Raw genomic sequence first — 17,381 nt, 5'->3', positions numbered from 1 at the left:
TATATCTACCCAATTTCTGCGTTTGACAGAAACCTCCCCAGCTTTGAGCTATTCGACTCATTCCAAAAGTTCATGCGCGTGGCAGGACAAATGTGCCTGCATTGTAAGCGATGACATTGGATTGCGCAGTTTGATAAAAATAATAATTCTCTGAAAAGTTAAGATGAAGCGACCGAGGTTTATCTGCTCAGAGGGAAACACGCTAACCAGGCAAGAAGCTGTCAAGAGTCTGAAGAGTAGTGTTGGGTCTGATATTACAGATCCCCTTAGCTCTTTGACTGCCAAAAACGTTAAATAACGTTTAGTAAAATCCTATGGAGTGCCAAAGACGTTAAAAGACGTTTTTTTTTTTTTTTCAAAACAGAGGTGAAACTAACCATTTTCTATTGTTGATTACTGAAAAACGGAATAAGGTAGAAACAAACTTTTTTTTTCTGATGAAAGATGAGAGTCCAATCTTTCATTTGGTAGTATGTGTGTTTCCACAGTCCAAACACATAATTTTCTATGGACCTTGAAAGATCAGTCAAAATGCTTAAAATCGGCTGGCACCCACGGCATCCCTTTTCTGAAAACGTCTGGCAGTCAAAGAGTTAGTTACCGACCGTGCACAAAGGAAAAACGAGGCAGAAGCTGCTGCTTTGTCTTAATGCAACCGCGGCTGGGGAGAGAAGGGGAGACGCGAGACCTTAACTCACGCTCGGCTCCGTCCGACTCCCTGCTCCTCCTCCGGCCACAAGTCGCTTTTATTACAGTTACGTTTCAGTTTCGTTTCATATAAACATGGTTAAGTTTCTGTTTTCATATGTCATGGAAAAACACAAAACAGTTTGAGCAAGTTGGAGGCGCCGCCTCTAAACGACAGTTGATAATATAAAAACATAAAAATATATACAGGATATTCTTTAAAATACACATAATGTTAAGACTACTGTTTTAAGCAACTTCACAAGTAGTACAAGTAAAACCAGTTTGTTTTTAAGTTGAATGAATGGAATGAAGTTTGCTAAAGAAATGATTCAAACAAATGTTTTAAAGTCCCCACCTTACATTCCCAAACCTTACGAGCAGCATTTCTAAGTGGAACTTGTTTTCATTGCTGAGTAATGTGACGAATGTTATCTTAGCATTAATCCAAGATAGGTTTTGGGTGGCACAGAAGCAGGAGGTGATAAAAAGGCATGCATGGCGCGCGCATACCTCACTTATTTTTCATCAAGTCGACTCACTAGACACGTCGCCACAGGTGAGTTCAACAGCGTCCTTTTTAGCGTCTAAATCTTGCTATCACGCTTAACCTACCACTGCTATTTTACGACATCCTTGCGCATGAGCAGAACGAGTAAACGTTTTTCCCACGACTGCTTTTACGCTCCTGAGGATTTCTGCCACCGTATGTGAGTCTGAATGCTTTGTTTGCTTGTATGAACAACTGGCTGGCGACCAGTCTGCCGCTGGCTCCAGTCCAGCTCACCCTTGTCTAGAAAATGGATCGATGGACAAACTGGAGTCCGTTCAGATGTCAACATTGATTATGGAAATCAAATCCGCCCTATATATGTCAACGTTTTTTAAGTTCAGCATTAAATGGCGCTTTGGAGTTGAATTTGTCCTGTTTCTCCCCCCTTTTTTGGGGTCAATGACCCCAAACTGGTCTAGTGTTACATATAAACGGGAGCAATTGCGATTTGAGGAGCCAAAAGTCCTCTTTAACTCTTTGACTGCCAAAAACGTTATATAACGTTTAGTAAAATCATATGGAGGAGTGCCAAAGACGTTAAAAGACGTTTTTTTAAAACAGGTGAAACTAACCATTTTCTATTGTTGATTACTGAAAAACGGAATAAGGTAGAAACAAACTTTTTTTTTCTGATGAAAGATGAGAGTCCAATCCTTCATGGTAGTATGTGTGTTTCCATAGTCCAAACACATAATTTTCTGTGGACCTTGAAAGATCAGTCAAAAATGCTTAAATCGGCTGGCACCCACGGCATCCCTTTTCTGAAAACGTCTGGCAGTCAAAGAGTTAATGTGTTGCTTGGCGAAAGTTCAAGTCATGAGCTCCTTCGTGTTTCAGGCTGAAGAAGACGAGCAAACATCCTGGTGGGCTGAGATGTCGACCATCACATCAACGCCAAAAATGGAGGACGACAAAATCCAAGCGTCTTTGCAGGAGAGCCTGAAGTCAGAGCGACGTCAGCCAAGAGTTGCACTGATGAAATTTCTTTCAATGCCCGATGAGACGTGCATTTCGGACCATCGAGCCCACGATTCGGCCGCCACCAAAATGGGCTCAGGCCAAATCAAAACAAAAAGAATAAGTTCATTTTCCAGCTGGTTGTTAAAAGTGATTAATGATCTGGCGTTGCACGTCGTCAACTTCAGCTTTCGGCCCTCAGAAGCCAACGACCAGCCAGACGACGTGGTCTCGACTGAGTTAGAGCACACAAACTCAAATCCGCAAATCGAAAATCAATTTCCCCCCCATCAATTTTCAAACCCTCTGCCTGGAATTCCTGCCGCTACCTCAGGTTTCCTCACCGGGCCTCCTCCCAAGACCATCGCACACGTGGAGTTGCACCCGACCGAGCGGCGGCAGCCGTCCACCTACACCGTCCCGGCATATCCTCACATCCGCTACTCGGACCGGAGCGCATGGCCCGACGACTTTGAGCACTTCACGCCGGACATCACCTTGGGGGGACCCAAAGAAACGTACCACTTGCAATGTTTCCGGGCCGGCCGCTACCAGTGCACGGCCACGGGCCTGGGCTTCGATGTGGACGGGGAAGGGGACGTGCGTTACAGTGTGGTCACCTGGGACGTGGACCTCCTGCAAAGCCACTGCAAGGAGCCCGCAGGTAGGGAAAGATACTTATTCCAGAACATTCAAATCCATTTGACACTAAAAACAGTTAATAAAATAAACCCAATTTGGGTGAAAAATGGACCCATCCACTACTTGGGTCATTTTGATCCAATTTATTGGGTTGTTTTGCACAAAACAACCCCCAAAAAATTGAGTTATTAAAAAACGACAAAAATTAGGTTGTTAACCCCCCAAAATATTTTATAAAAATGCTTGAAAAGAAAAAGAAAAAAATCACACCGACAATTTGAGAAAGTTGGGTCAAATTGACCCAAGTGTACATCGGTCCATTTTTTTTGCCCAAATTGAGATTTTTTTTTTACCCAACTGTTTTTTTTTACTTTTTGGTAGTTTTATTTTTATTTTTTTTAAAGCAACCACTTTTTTTGTTTGTTTTTTTTATTTTTTATTTATTTAATTTATATTTAATTTGAAATGTTCCACCGGTTTTCTAAATGCAGGCCCGCTCTTCGACATCCAGTGCGAGCGTCTGACAGTGCGGCGACTTTACCTTCCACACTGCGAGATCTTGTCGGGGGCCGAGGTGGGACACCCCTTGTCTGTGGCCCACATGAGTGGCGAGGGCCTGGAGGTGATCACCCCCGAGGACACCACCCACACCCACGTCATCGTCAAAATTTCGGGCTGCTCCGCATTTGGGCTCATGAGAAGCGAGGAAGCGCCTCTCCGCCCCATCCGAGCTCTGGTGGAGATCTCCGTTAATCCCAATTTGCCGGCCATCAACGTTTTTTTACTCCCGGAGAATGTGGTGCAGGATAAGATGCGGCGCCAGAGGGCAAGAAACAACGGTAATGAGAGGTTCATCGACACCATCTCGGACTGCAAGCTGGTACCGGAGCAGCTGTACACATTGACCAGCGTGACGAACCTGGAAAATGTTTTAATTCAACCAGACAAGGCGCCTTTTTACCGAATGTCTCACAACTACAAACCTTCGTTCCAAATATTGGATTATGGCAATTTGGACGCCATCCGACTGGAACTGAGGGAATTTAATAAAGACCGTAACCTGGTCTGGAGCGCTAGGGTTCCTTTGGTGGAAGCGGCGCAGCGGAGGTGTGGATCCCTTGTTGAACATCTGAGAAATATTTGGTCCGAGTTCATCCGGCGGGTATCGTTGCCGGTCGTAACGATGCTGGGGGACCGCCTGTTTCAGGCCCGTGTTTTGGGCGAGCCTGACAAAGAAGCGTTAGAAAGCAAAAATATACCAAGTGACAAGGCGCGTCTCCTCCTCGATACAGTCATGAACAAAGGTGAAGAGGCTTGTGAGATGATGGTTATGTTTCTTCGTGAGTTAGATCCCTACAACGCAGATAATCTCGGTTTGGTGTGAACAAAGACATTGCAAGAAGGCAGACCACCCGAAAGATGGCAGACATTAGCCCGTATCAATGACAAAAATGGCACTGTTGTACATCAAGGGATGTTTTTAAGTGAACATCAATGATTATTAACTAGATTATTATAATTTTACTAACAAGTACTGTACATCTTTACATGTGTTTTGTTTAGGTTCTTTTTTTTTAACAGGTGTTAAAAAAAAAAGTAACTTGAAATTATGAAAAATCAAACATGTTTTTGTATTTTTTTTTTTTTAAATAAAACAATTTGTATTTTTTTTGTTTTTTTTGAACAGCCAATTGAAATATGAAAGAACTGATACACAGATTCTAAATGTGATGCTAGGTGCTATTTGGAAAAAAATGCTACTAGAGTTGATTTAAGTTTCATTTCTTTTTTAAAAGAATGAAATAAATACATAAATGAGTGTGTGTGTGTGTGTGTGTGAAAAAAATGACTGAGCACTGCCGTATCTGTTCATATGAACGTTGACGGATACAGTTTGGACATGTCCTGTACACGCGAACGCATCATTAAAACAGCCAATGAGTGTCTCCTGGGGGCGGGGTTAGATAAACTTGGCGACCCTCATATAATATCGTTTGATGATCGGGGAGGCAATCATTACTGTTGAATATGACGGGTGCCGAAGCCACCGACTTGAAGTAATAAGCGAAGCGTTGTTTTTAAAAGTTTACCAAATAAGCTTCTTTTTCTCGCTTTCTTTCCTTCCTGTCTCCGAAGGAACAAAGGGAACCCGTCCACATGTCCCCCGCCGCAGGCCCCCTGCCGGTTGTGAGCTCCCATTGGCTGGCACCCTGAGACAAACGGCCTATCGTGTCACACGGCACTCGGCTCGCCTAATGTCGATGTCTGTGATTGGCCAGAACGTTTGGCGCCTCTTGAATCCGCCGCTGCGGTAGTGGAAGAAGAGAAAGACATCAATGGTCTACACAGAGACGCTCGAAAGCCGGTTTGGATTTGTCTCGTCTCTGTCGAGTGGAAACTACAAGCCGCGGTGTCAAATCAAATTTTGGGCGATAATAGGCGGACGTGTTTGAAGCGAAGAGTTTTTGTCCCGCCAAAGTCAAACGCTTCTTCCTCCTCCTCGGCTAACTTCGCTAGCCGCCGAGCTAACGCGGTGCTAGCAGCTGCTCGCCACACAAAAGGACGACTCGGCCGCCGAGTTTGCAGCGCGGTCTTGAATGACGACGGAGCCCCGCACACAGGCAAGGCCGAGCGGTTTCCAGTCGGACTCGTGTCTCGTGTCTCGTGTCTCGACTGGAGCGTTTTTGGGGGGTGTTTGGGAACTTGCCAACAACTAGCTAGCCTGTAGCTAGCCAGCTCATCCAAGTGGGCTTTTTCCTGTTCCGTCGGGAGTTGCTGCTGTTGTTACCATCTCAAAAGGCAAAACTTGGGAAAATCAGTTCATGTTGTGCATTGCCAGCAACCTGTTAGTCGCAGGTGAAGACACGTGTATGTATTCGTTTATCCAACCACATGCACCCTTGCCCTCAGTCACAACTTCAACTCAATTCAAGTGCAAATAGGGCAATGTTGTGCCTATAGTATACGACGTGCTATGTGCAAGCAAAAGTACATGGATATAATCGACGTGATCAGTGCTCTACAATTGATGTCTTATTATAACCTGGCGTGCCGATGAGATCACGTTCATAGTATTTGTTGTCGATAAACAATTTAGGCAGGTATGGTCTTCTCAAAGTCACCAACCTGTTAGACTTAGGTCCAGACTCTCAAATCGGATGCATTTCTACAAACATCAACCAACTCAACAGCTTTTATATTCAAGCCATGAGTAGTGTTGCTGCTGTATTTCCTGTTAACCTCTTCGCGGACATTGAGGGAAATTCCTTGGCTCGTATTGAAACTTTACAGACAGGAAGTAGACGACGCGCTGGCGTGCCGGCATAGATTGCGTCTCATGCTTGAATTACAGATCAGAATGTGCGGGCTTTGTTCCGTGAAACCCGATTGCGACAGTTCCATTCACATCAGCTGACAAACCGAAAGCTCGTTTGTGACCGTCCACCTTGTGTGCGTCCGCAGCGTGACCATGGTGCTGACTGGCAAGCGTTCCGAGAAAGGTCCCGCCCGCTGGAAGAGGAGAGTCAAGTCTGAGTACATGAGGCTGCGCCAGCTCAAGCGCTTCAGGCGGGCCGACGAGGTCAAGGTTCGTGCAGCCCAAATCCAATGGCGTGACCAGGAGCGCGTTGCGCCTTCGTCTTTATCCACGGATGTTGTCATCGGATCTTTTCAGAGCATGTTCAACAGCAACCGGCAGAAGATCCTGGAGCGCACCGACATCTTGAACCAGGAGTGGAAGACGCGGCGCATCGAGCCCGTCCACATCATGACGTCTGTCGGCTCGCTCAGAGGCACGCGAGAGGTCAGCCGCAGACCATTTCCCGATGTTGGGACTATATGGCTGTCACTGATGATTACTTTTTGATTCATCTATGAATTGGATTCAATAAGAAAACATTCCAAAATGTCCATTCCTTTTATTTTTTTAAATAGGACCATTAGTCTAATTTGTTGCACTTCCTCTTTGCTCCGCAGTGCACGGTGGACAGCGGCTTCTCCGAGTTCCCCCGCCAGGTCATCCCACTGAAGACCCTCAACGCCGTGGCCTCCATCCCCGTCATGTACTCGTGGTCGCCCCTGCAGCAGAACTTCATGGTCAGCAAAACGCATTGGAATGAATCCGAACACACACACACGCATGAAAACTTTGGGATTTTGATAGGCACGTGCCGATCGCATCTTTTTGCACCCAAGTCCAAGTCACGTGATTTTTGAGTGATAATCGAGACCCGATCCAATACCTCAGTAATGCGTTGCGCTTCCAAATTGTTTTAAATATCCTGCTTTTTTTTCTTTAATAAGATGATCCCAGCGTGATAGCAGAGGTTCAAACCAAGTAAACATGTATAATATTTTATTATTTAATATTTTATTTAAAAAAAACCAAACTTTTTTTTATAGCAAATACCAATCACATGATTGGATTAGATTTCCGTGTGAGATTAAAAAAAATCCCTTTTTGCTGTTAGACAACAAGGATCTGGACAAAATCCACAACACGGTGTTTAAACAATCCTTTTCATATTGGAGATTGGAAGCGTTACAGAAAGGCATAAAAGTCCTTTGATATAATTAAAAACAAATTAAAAAAAATATTTAAATTAGCCTTTCAAGTAGAACAGCAAATTGTTTGTCCAACACCACCAACTTTTTGCTAGTAGCAAAAATGTATTCTTGACGGATGGCTGGCAAAATGTCATAACAAGCCGAACCAATGAGGCTTAAGCAGAGTGTGACATCATCAATATTACGAGTCGGTCGGAACGTTCCGGACATGCACTCGTTGATTGCGTCGTAACCTCCACTGGCTAATTTGGCGAGCCCCCCCAATGTCTATAAATAAAAAGGTGTACCTTGTGTGTCAGGTGGAGGATGAGACGGTGCTCTACAACATTCCCTACATGGGAGACGAGATCCTGGACCAGGACGGCACCTTCATCGAGGAGCTCATCAAGAACTACGACGGGAAAGTCCACGGAGACCGAGGTGAGCGAGACCCGTCCCCCGACGCGCGGCTCGGGAGACGGGGGAAGGTTGACGAGCGGCGGTGCGCTTTGCAGAGTGCGGTTTCATCAACGACGAGATCTTCGTGGAGTTGGTCAGCTCGCTGGCGCAGTACAGCGACAACGAGGAAGAGGAGGAGGAAGAGCACGACTTCAAGATGGAGAAGGTGGACGGCGGCTGCGACGCGCAGGAGCACGCGCACGACGCGCGCCTCAACGAGGGTGAGGACCAACGTCATTCAAAGTAGCGCTGCGGCGAAAGGTCCGAACTTGGCGTGTGTGTGTGCGTGCGGTGTGCAGGTCAGGCCGACGACGACTGCGGCAAGAAGTTTCCGTCGGACAGAATCTTTGAAGCCATCGCGGCCATGTTTCCTGACAAAGGTTCCACTGAGGAGCTGAAAGAGAAGTATGAACGTTCGCAATCTTCGTACACAATCAAAAGTTAAAGTGCTCGCCTTTCTTTTGCCAGGCTTGAAAGTCACTCAATGAGCAAGAGAAGGAAGGACTTTTCAAAGTTATACTGCCATCTAGTGGTCTCTTATTGCTACTGCTGGAACAAAACCAGTCAAATGAAGGAATTTAATAAATATTGTCTTCTAGAAAAAAAACCATATTCCTCTCAGATTAACACTTTTTATCTTAACAACTCAAATGTTGTTTGAATATGAATTTCCTCTTAAATACAACTTTCTACAATTTTGACTATTGTCTTAGATTTTGACTTTTAATCTTACTTTAAACTTAAAAACAACACCTTAAAACTCTGGTCCGACTGATTAATCGGCTGCCGATATTACTGGCCTTCAAACATCGGCCAAAAATAAATCCTTTAAAAATCAAAGAAAACCAAAGTTCCCAACACTGCGAAAGTACCCTGAATGCACCATTTTGCTTGCGTGGCATTAGCAACTAGCAAGTGTGTAGCGTATTTTATTGTGGTTATTCTGTTGTCCTTAAGCGTCCTTTAAGCTGCTTGATGGCACCGCAGTTGGAGTTAACTGTAAAACTAAACCCACAACGTAAATAATTACTTCCACTGTATATTTAAATACAAAACATGCTTTGTTTTTAAACATCGCTAGCCTAGCGCTAATGCTAAAAGTGAAGGGAGGATCCCATTCAAATGCTAACAGGAAGTCAGCACCCTTTGATGAATCTGATTGATTTTCTTATAAGATTCTGCCTTTTTATCTCGAATTCTGTATTCTCATTAAAAAAAAAAACTAATCCAAAGACTTGTTAAATTAATCCTTCAGACCTTTCCAAAAAAAAAAAGGCTCCAACCACAATTGATGGAGCAATCCTGCTTTATCATGAAGATCTCCCGCATTGTCCCGCCAGGTGATTTTGTTTGTGTGCGTCAGGTTCAAGGAGCTGACTCAGCAGCAGCTTCCGGGCGCTTTGCCTCCCGAATGCACGCCCAACATCGACGGTCCCAACGCCCGCTCGGTGCAGCGCGAGCAGAGCCTGCACTCCTTCCACACGCTCTTCTGCAGACGCTGCTTCAAATACGACTGCTTCCTCCACCGTGAGTGTCCGCCCGCCTCCCGTTCCCGCGCCGCCACCGGGTCGAGCACAGCTCGCCACGCAATCTCACGCTTCGTCTCCTCCTCCAGCGTTCCACGCCACGCCCAACACGTACAAACGCAAGAACCTGGAGAACCTGGAGGACGGCAAACCCTGCGGCGTGGATTGTTACATGACCGTGCTGCAGGTGAACACGCCGACGCTGAAATGAATCTGTGTGAACTTTGACCTTCGGGGTTGACGGCTCCATTCTGCACCGAAGCTTTTTTTTTTTTTTTTTTCATAGCAGAACGGGCTTCATCGAGTCAATAATTAAATCAAAGGAAACGGAGCAGATGAAGTAGGAAGTGACCGCTAGTTAGAAAATGACCATATTTGGACATCCGGGGTTGTCACTCAACAGTGGTGATAACGACCCGCTGTCCGTATACTTTGATTTATCCTCTTATTTTTATTCCATTACTTTATTAAGAATTATGTACATCATTGTGCCATTTTGGACATTTTCACATTTACCTTAACAATTATGTACTTATTTGCATGTTAATGCTGGGGGGAAAAAAAATGTTTCAAAGCTTGTTTGTTATTGTAACGTTAGCGCTAATGCTAACTGACTACTGCCAAGATGTTTTATCATGTGAAGCACACAGAATGCAGTCAGGAGAAAACAAATATTTATTGGAAAATTAGCAAGAAGTTTGCCGGGGAAAACAACTTTGAACATTTCTTGACAATAATATGTTACGTGTGACCTCAGTAGTCTAAACATGACATCCTGATGAATATTTCATTTGTGGAATAAGAGTTACACAACAAAATGCAGCTGTTTTATCCATCTCGGGGGCGGCCATTTTGCCACTGAAGATGACATCACAGTTGTGCAGGCAATGACCAATCACAGCTCACCTGTTTTCTGAAGCCGAGCTGCGATCGGTTGCTACCTGAGCAACTGTGATGTCATCTTCAGTCGACGGCACGTGGCAAAATGGCCGCCTTCTGATATTGATAAAAACGGATTTTGGAGTGTTGTTGACCCAGGTTATTTTAGTTAACCAAAAAAAAAAAAAAAGTTACCGAAGTAACCTAAAAACAAAAATGAAAACCAACTGAAACTCCATTTTGTTTACAAAACTAACTCAGGACGGCGTGGTGAACGAATGCGAGGCGGCGGCGGAAGAGATTCCCAAGACGCCATCCAAGCGCGCAACGGGGCGTCGCCGCGGACGTCTGACCGACAGCCGACCCGGAACGCCCACCGCCGTCTCGTCGGAGGCCAAAGACACGGACAGCGAGCGCGAGGGCGGCAGAGACGACGACGACGACGATGACAAGAAGGATGACAACAGCGGCAGCAGCTCAGGTGACTTTTAAACTTTAGCGTTGGGGGGGGTCGGAACCCGACGCCCCTTTGACTGCCAGCCTGGTGTCGCTTGCGTTTGCAGAGTGCAACTCTCGCTGTCAGACGCCCGTCAAGCTGAAGCTGAAGCTCCCCGCCGAAGCGCTGGAGTGGAGCGGCGCCGACGCGTCGCTCTTCCGCGTTCTCATCGGGACGTACTACGACAACTACTGCGCCATCGCCAGACTCATCGGAAGCAAGACGTGCCGACAGGTCAGCCACAAACACACGCACGCACACACCCATTTTTCACCATTCCACGACATCCGTTGACGGCGGACATTTTGTCAGGTGTACGAGTTCCGGGTGAAAGAGTCGAGCATCATCTCACGCGCCCCCGCCGAAGACGAGGACACGCCCCCCAGGAAGAAGAAGCGGAAGCACCGACTTTGGGCCACGCACTGTCGGAAAATCCAGCTGAAGAAAGGTCAGAGTTCGCCACGCGTGCCGGAATCACGAGATGGTTGACGAGTAGGGCCGGCTGCCGATTGGAATTCAATTTCAATTTCCCCCGAATCACTTTACTGATATTGATTAATTATCTGATATTGATTATTTAACATCAGTTCTTCTTAAAGATACTTTAAAAACTCCACAAACATTAAATTCTATATTAAATTGTACAGAGGCAATAACTGGTTTAATTATTTAGTTTAATTAATAAAAGTAACACGTGTTATAATCACTTACATGTTCCGCAAACTTTGACATTGGCAAGGATTAGGTGAACATTTTTTCATAATTCTAATTCAATAGATTTAAATAAAAACCCCAAAAAATTTCTTAATTGTTTTAAAGTACAATAAGTCAGGTCTCATAAATGTAAGAAAATATTTTTAAATTCATCTGAACAGTCAAAAATAAAAAAACGGTAAGATACCATTTTTTAAATTATCTTATAACAAATATTAAAATAATCGATTCATGCTTTTATGAATCAATATCGGGCTTCTATCGGCTATTCAATTTTTTATAACCCACCTTTACCGATGAGCTCTGCCTGACCCCGCCCCCCGCAGATGGCTCGTCCAATCACGTGTACAACTACCAGCCGTGTGACCACCCCAGACAGCCCTGCGACTCGTCTTGCCCGTGCGTCACCGCCCAGAACTTCTGCGAGAAATTCTGCCAGTGCAGCTCCGAGTGTGAGAGCAACAAAAGCCACACGATCACGTCACGGGTTCGAAATGAGGCTTTGATGACGCCGACGGCTTTCGCTTGCAGGCCAGAACCGTTTCCCGGGCTGCCGCTGCAAAGCGCAATGCAACACCAAGCAGTGTCCGTGCTACCTGGCGGTCCGGGAGTGCGACCCCGACCTTTGCCTGACCTGCGGCGCCGCCGAGCACTGGGACCGCAAGAACGTCTCCTGCAAGAACTGCTCCATACAGAGGGGCGCCAAGAAGGTGACCCCGCGCCACTCCATTGCCAGTCGGCCATTTTGCAGCTTCTGTCGTATTATGAAATTGGCCGAATAAGCATCTCGTATCTGTGAAACTTGGAAGTCAAGGCACTCGAGGTCGCCGTTGGTGTTCTTATCTCGCATCCTCCTTTTTGCGTCTAGCACCTCCTGTTGGCGCCGTCCGACGTTGCGGGTTGGGGCATCTTCATCAAGGAGCCGGTCCAGAAGAACGAGTTCATCTCGGAATACTGCGGCGAGGTGTGAACGCCCCGTCGGAGCGTACCGCGCTAATGCTAATGCGCTAACACCCGTCCTTTGCAGATCATCTCTCAGGATGAAGCGGACCGCCGAGGCAAAGTGTACGACAAATACATGTGCAGTTTCCTCTTCAACCTCAACAACGGTAACAAAGTCACGTGACGCACGCCGACGCGTCCCGGCCTCTCGCTCGCCTCTTTGCTAACGTGGTCGGTCTGTGCTTTTTTTTTTTTTTTTTTTTTTGCGTTTGCGATCCCCGTCAGACTTTGTGGTGGACGCCACCCGCAAAGGCAACAAGATCCGATTCGCCAACCACTCCGTCAACCCCAACTGCTACGCCAAAGGTGAGCCGACGCGCCGGCAATGATGAGCAAATGAATAGACGAGTTTTGCCGCGCGTTCTCCTCAGTGATGATGGTGAACGGCGACCACAGGATCGGCATCTTCGCCAAGTGCGCCATTCAGACGGGGGAGGAGCTCTTCTTCGATTACAGGTGCGCAAATGCAAATTACGACCCACCTCAAATTGCATTGCTGACCGCTCTGCACATTTTTAAAATTGTAAAATACAACTTGACCGCAGTCTCCAGGGACGGTCATTAATTGTGCGTAAAAAAAAATAAATGGCGGAGTTAAAGGAACTTGAGATTAACTCAAAATGAACACACAAATTTTGACACTTCTACTTACTCAAGGTAGTGATTTTTTTGCGTTTTGTCTTACAGGTACAGTCAAGCGGACGCTCTCAAGTACGTCGGCATTGAGCGCGAGATGGAACTAGCCTGACGACGTCGAGCCTCGCGCGTGCCTACACGCCAACTACCTTCAGGACAACCGTCAGCGTGCCCCCCCCCCCCCCCCCTCCCAAAAAAATCAGGAAGCTTCTTTTTGTTCTGTTCAAGGCAAAACAAACAAACAAAAAAAAATTTGTCCTCTTTTTGTAAGTTTGCGTTTTGTGGCACCAGAAGACAAACGAGCGCGTCGCACTTGAACCTTCAGGGACCAAAGTTGGCACCAGCAGGCTTCCGTAGTTTGCGCGCACGTCACTTGGGCTGCGTTCAAACTGCCGGCATAAGATTTCCTCCTTAATCGTGTCGTCAACACCTCAGCAACTTTTTGACATCTTTTGGCCAGAAAATAATTTCTTGATGCTGACAACATCACCCCCCCCCCCCTTATTTAATGAAACCAAATGACATGAAAACTTTCCTGAAAGCAGCTTTCGGCATCTAATCCATATTCTTGATAAGGAGGTTACTAGTATGTCATGCATGCTTAGTAGTTGAGCCCAGTTGTTACTAGTACAGTGCAATAGTTAAGCAGAGGTGGCAAATCCAGGTCCAGGTAGTAAAAAGCCTGCCACAGTTTGGCTTTAGCCACTGATGCTAGCCAGCTAGCTCCCTAGCAGATAAACTTGCACCATGGGAGCTAGCTAGCTAGCGCCTGGGGCTAAAGCCAAACTGTGGCATTTTTTTTTATTTTTTATTTTTACCTTCCGGCTTAATTAAATATTACAGCTTTGTTAAGATCAGATGTGGCAATTCCAGGTCCAGGAAGTAAAAAGCCTGCCACAGTTTGGCTTTAGCCCCTGATGCTAACTAGCTAGCTCCCTAGCAGATAAACTAGCACAATGGGAGCTAGCTAGCTAGCGCCCGGGGCTAAAGCCAAACTGTGGCATTTTTTAATTTTTTTACCTTCCGCCTAAATTAAATATTACAGCTTTGTTAAGATCAGATGTGGCAATTCCAGGTCCAGGAAGTAAAAAGCCTGCCACAGTTTGGCTTTAGCCCCTGATGCTAGCTAGCTAGCTCCCTAGCAGATAAACTAGCACCATGGGGGCTAGCTAGCTAGCGCCTAGGGCTAAAGCTAAACTGTGGCAGTTTAAAAAAATATATATATATTTTTTTAACCTTTCCGCCTAAATTAAATAATACAGCTATGTTAAGATCAGATGTGGCAATTCCAGGTCCAGAAAGTAAAAACCCTGCCACAGTTTGGCTTTAGCCCCTGATGCTAGCTAGCTCCCTAGCAGATAAACTAGCACCATGGGAGCTAGCTAGCTAGCGCCTGGGGTTAAAGCTAAACTGTGGCAGTTTTTTGTTTTTTTTTAACCTTCCGCCTAAATTAAATAATACAGCTTTGTTAAGATCAGATGTGGCAATTCCAGGTCCAGAAAGTAAAAAAACCCTGCCACAGTTTGGCTTTAGCCATTGATGCTAGCTAGATAGCTCCCATGGTGCTCGTTTATCTGCTAGGGAGCTAGCGAGCTAGCACCTGGGGCTACCATGGAAGCTAGCTAGCTAAAGCCAAACTGGCAGGGTTTTGCCACATCTGCCATTAAGGTTTAATTTTGTACTAGTAAGACAAAAGTGGAAGTAGTAGTACTTTACTAGGACAAAAGCACATGAACAGTTACTAGTAGCTCCAATACGTGGAGAATTGAACACGTGGGAAATAGAATAAATGCCGTGCTGGGCTTTGCTATCACACGTCCAAAAATGTGTTGCTTTGAACTCACTGCCACAGAATCTGAAACAGGTTTTTGGCTTTTTTATTTTATTTTTTTTGTTTTTCTTGACGTGAATGTTGCCGGCGGCGCTACCACAACGTGATACCGCTTGGGTTCCTGATCCACTTCCTGCTGTCAACAAAACAAAGTCAATCATCAGCTGGCTCTGCGCAGCTTTTTCTCTGGCGCTTAAAAAAAAGAAAAAAAAGTTTGTCACGTCACAGTCCGCTGAGATAACACCTCATGTTTACAAATCAAAGGTGCTGTGCGTGTTTGCGTTCAACAAGCAGCAAGCACTCAGCCTCCACTTTGGACTATTTACTTTTATTTTGCCACTCAACGTGGAAAAAAATGGTGCTGACTTTTACACTGTTTTTGTTTTTATGGCTGCACAATAAACTCTCTAAAAGTGTATTTTATTTATTTATTTTTTAAAAAACAATGAGCATACAAACTGACTGGTCGTAAAAAAAAAAAAAAGGGAAACAAAAACGCCTTACTATACATGGTCGTGTTTTTTATGAAAAAAACGCCTTACTATATATACATGGTCGTTTTTTTTATTTTTTAAACGCCTTACTACACATGCTCGTGTTTTTCATGAAAAAAAATGCCTTACTATACATGGTCGTGTGTTTTTTGAAAAAAACGCCTTACTATATACATGGTCGTGTTTTTTATGAAAAAAACGCCTTACTATATATACATGGTTGTTTTTTTGTTTTTTTTTAAACGCTTTACTATATATACATGGTCGTTTTTTTTTAAACGCCTTACTACACATGCTCGTGTTTTTCATGAAAAAAAACGCCTTACTATACATGGTTGTCTTTTTTATGAAAAAAACGCTTTACTATACATAGTCGTGTTTTTTTTTTTTTTAAACGCCTTACTACACATGCTCGTGTTTTTTATGAAAAAAACGCCTTACTATATATACATGGTCGTTTTTTTTTTGTTTTTTTTAACACCTTACTACACATGCTCGTGTTTTTCATGAAAAAAAACGCCTTACTATACATGGTTGTCTTTTTTATGAAAAAAACGCCTTACTATACATGGTCGTGTTTTTTATGAAAAAAACACATTACTATAATGGTTGTGTTTTTTTGTTTTTTTTTAAACGCCTTACTATACATGGTCGTTTAAAAAATAAAAAAAAGGGAAACAAAAACGCCTTACTATACATGGTCGTGTTTTTTATGAAAAAAACGCCTTACTATACATGGTCGTGTTTTTTATGAAAAAACGCCTTACTATACATGGTCGTGTTTTTTATGAAAAAAACGCCTTACTATAATGGTTGTGTTTTTTTTTTTTTTTAAACGCCTTACTACACATGCTCGTGTTTTTTATGAAAAAAACGCCTTACTATAATGGTTGTGTTTTTTTTTTTTTTTTAAACGCCTTACTACACATGCTCGTGTTTTTCATGAAAAAAAACGCCTTACTATACATGGTCGTGTTTTTTATGAAAAAAAAACGCCTTACTATACATGGTTGTCTTTTTTATGGAAAAAACGCTTCACTATACATGGTCGTGTTTTTTTTTTTTTTTAAACGCCTTACTACACATGCTCGTGTTTTTTATGAAAAAAACGCCTTACTATATATACATGGTCATTTTTTTTTTGTTTTTTTTAAACACCTTACTACACATGCTCGTGTTTTTCATGAAAAAAAACGCCTTACTATACATGGTTGTCTTTTTTATGAAAAAAACGCCTTACTATACATGGTCGTGTTTTTTATGAAAAAAACACATTACTATAATGGTTGTGTTTTTTTGTTTTTTTTTAAACGCCTTACTATACATGGTCGTTTAAAAAATAAAAAAAAGGGAAACAAAAACGCCTTACTATACATGGTCGTGTTTTTTATGAAAAAAACGCCTTACTATACATGGTCGTGTTTTTTATGAAAAAACGCCTTACTATACATGGTCGTGTTTTTTATGAAAAAAACGCCTTACTATAATGGTTGTGTTTTTTTTTTTTTTTTAAACGCCTTACTACACATGCTCGTGTTTTTCATGAAAAAAAACGCCTTACTATACATGGTCGTGTTTTTTATGAAAAAAAACGCCTTACTATACATGGTTGTCTTTTTTATGGAAAAAACGCTTCACTATACATGGTCGTGTTTTTTTTTTTTTTTTAAACGCCTTACTATACATGGTCGTGTTTTTTATGAAAAAAACGCCTTACTATATATACATGGTCGTGTTTTTTTTTTTTTTTTTTTAAACGCCTTACTATATATACATGGTCGTGTTTTTTTTTGAAAAAAATGCCCTACTATACATGGTCGTGTTTTTTTTTGAAAAAAATGCCTTACTATACATGGTCGTGTTTTTTTTTTTTTTAAACGCCTTACTATACATGGTCGTTTAAAAAATAAAAAATAAAATTAAAAAAGGGAAACAAAAACGCCTTACTATACATGGTCGT

General features: G+C 43.7%; 2 protein-coding genes across 2 annotated transcripts; both read left to right on the top strand.

Annotated features, from left to right (window-relative positions):
- Positions 1-1,106: 1,106 nt before the first annotated feature.
- On the top strand, positions 1,107-4,658 carry LOC144040721 (NACHT, LRR and PYD domains-containing protein 1b allele 3-like). Its single transcript, XM_077555145.1, has 3 exons — positions 1,107-1,246; positions 2,078-2,861; positions 3,331-4,658. Exons 2-3 carry the CDS (start codon positions 2,114-2,116, stop codon positions 4,221-4,223), a joined length of 1,641 nt encoding a protein of 546 aa, XP_077411271.1. The 5' UTR covers positions 1,107-1,246; positions 2,078-2,113; the 3' UTR covers positions 4,224-4,658.
- Positions 4,659-4,841: 183 nt separating this feature from the next.
- On the top strand, positions 4,842-15,345 carry ezh2 (enhancer of zeste 2 polycomb repressive complex 2 subunit). The gene is made up of 19 exons (XM_077554003.1): positions 4,842-5,460; positions 6,302-6,425; positions 6,513-6,641; positions 6,815-6,934; positions 7,705-7,825; positions 7,900-8,064; positions 8,143-8,248; positions 9,207-9,370; positions 9,459-9,556; positions 10,510-10,729; positions 10,812-10,978; positions 11,057-11,192; positions 11,785-11,910; positions 11,990-12,168; positions 12,327-12,422; positions 12,486-12,567; positions 12,686-12,766; positions 12,832-12,916; positions 13,148-15,345. The coding sequence occupies exons 2-19, from the start codon at positions 6,309-6,311 to the stop codon at positions 13,206-13,208; spliced, it is 2,253 nt and encodes a 750-aa protein (XP_077410129.1). The 5' UTR covers positions 4,842-5,460; positions 6,302-6,308; the 3' UTR covers positions 13,209-15,345.
- The last annotated feature ends 2,036 nt before the right edge of the window (positions 15,346-17,381 follow it).

Source organism: Vanacampus margaritifer, chromosome 20 (assembly GCF_051991255.1).
Source record: "Vanacampus margaritifer isolate UIUO_Vmar chromosome 20, RoL_Vmar_1.0, whole genome shotgun sequence".
Classification (NCBI taxonomy): Eukaryota; Metazoa; Chordata; class Actinopteri; order Syngnathiformes; family Syngnathidae; genus Vanacampus; species Vanacampus margaritifer.
The sequence above is the reverse complement of the archived record's forward strand: the minus strand, read 5'-3'. Positions and strand labels throughout refer to the sequence as shown.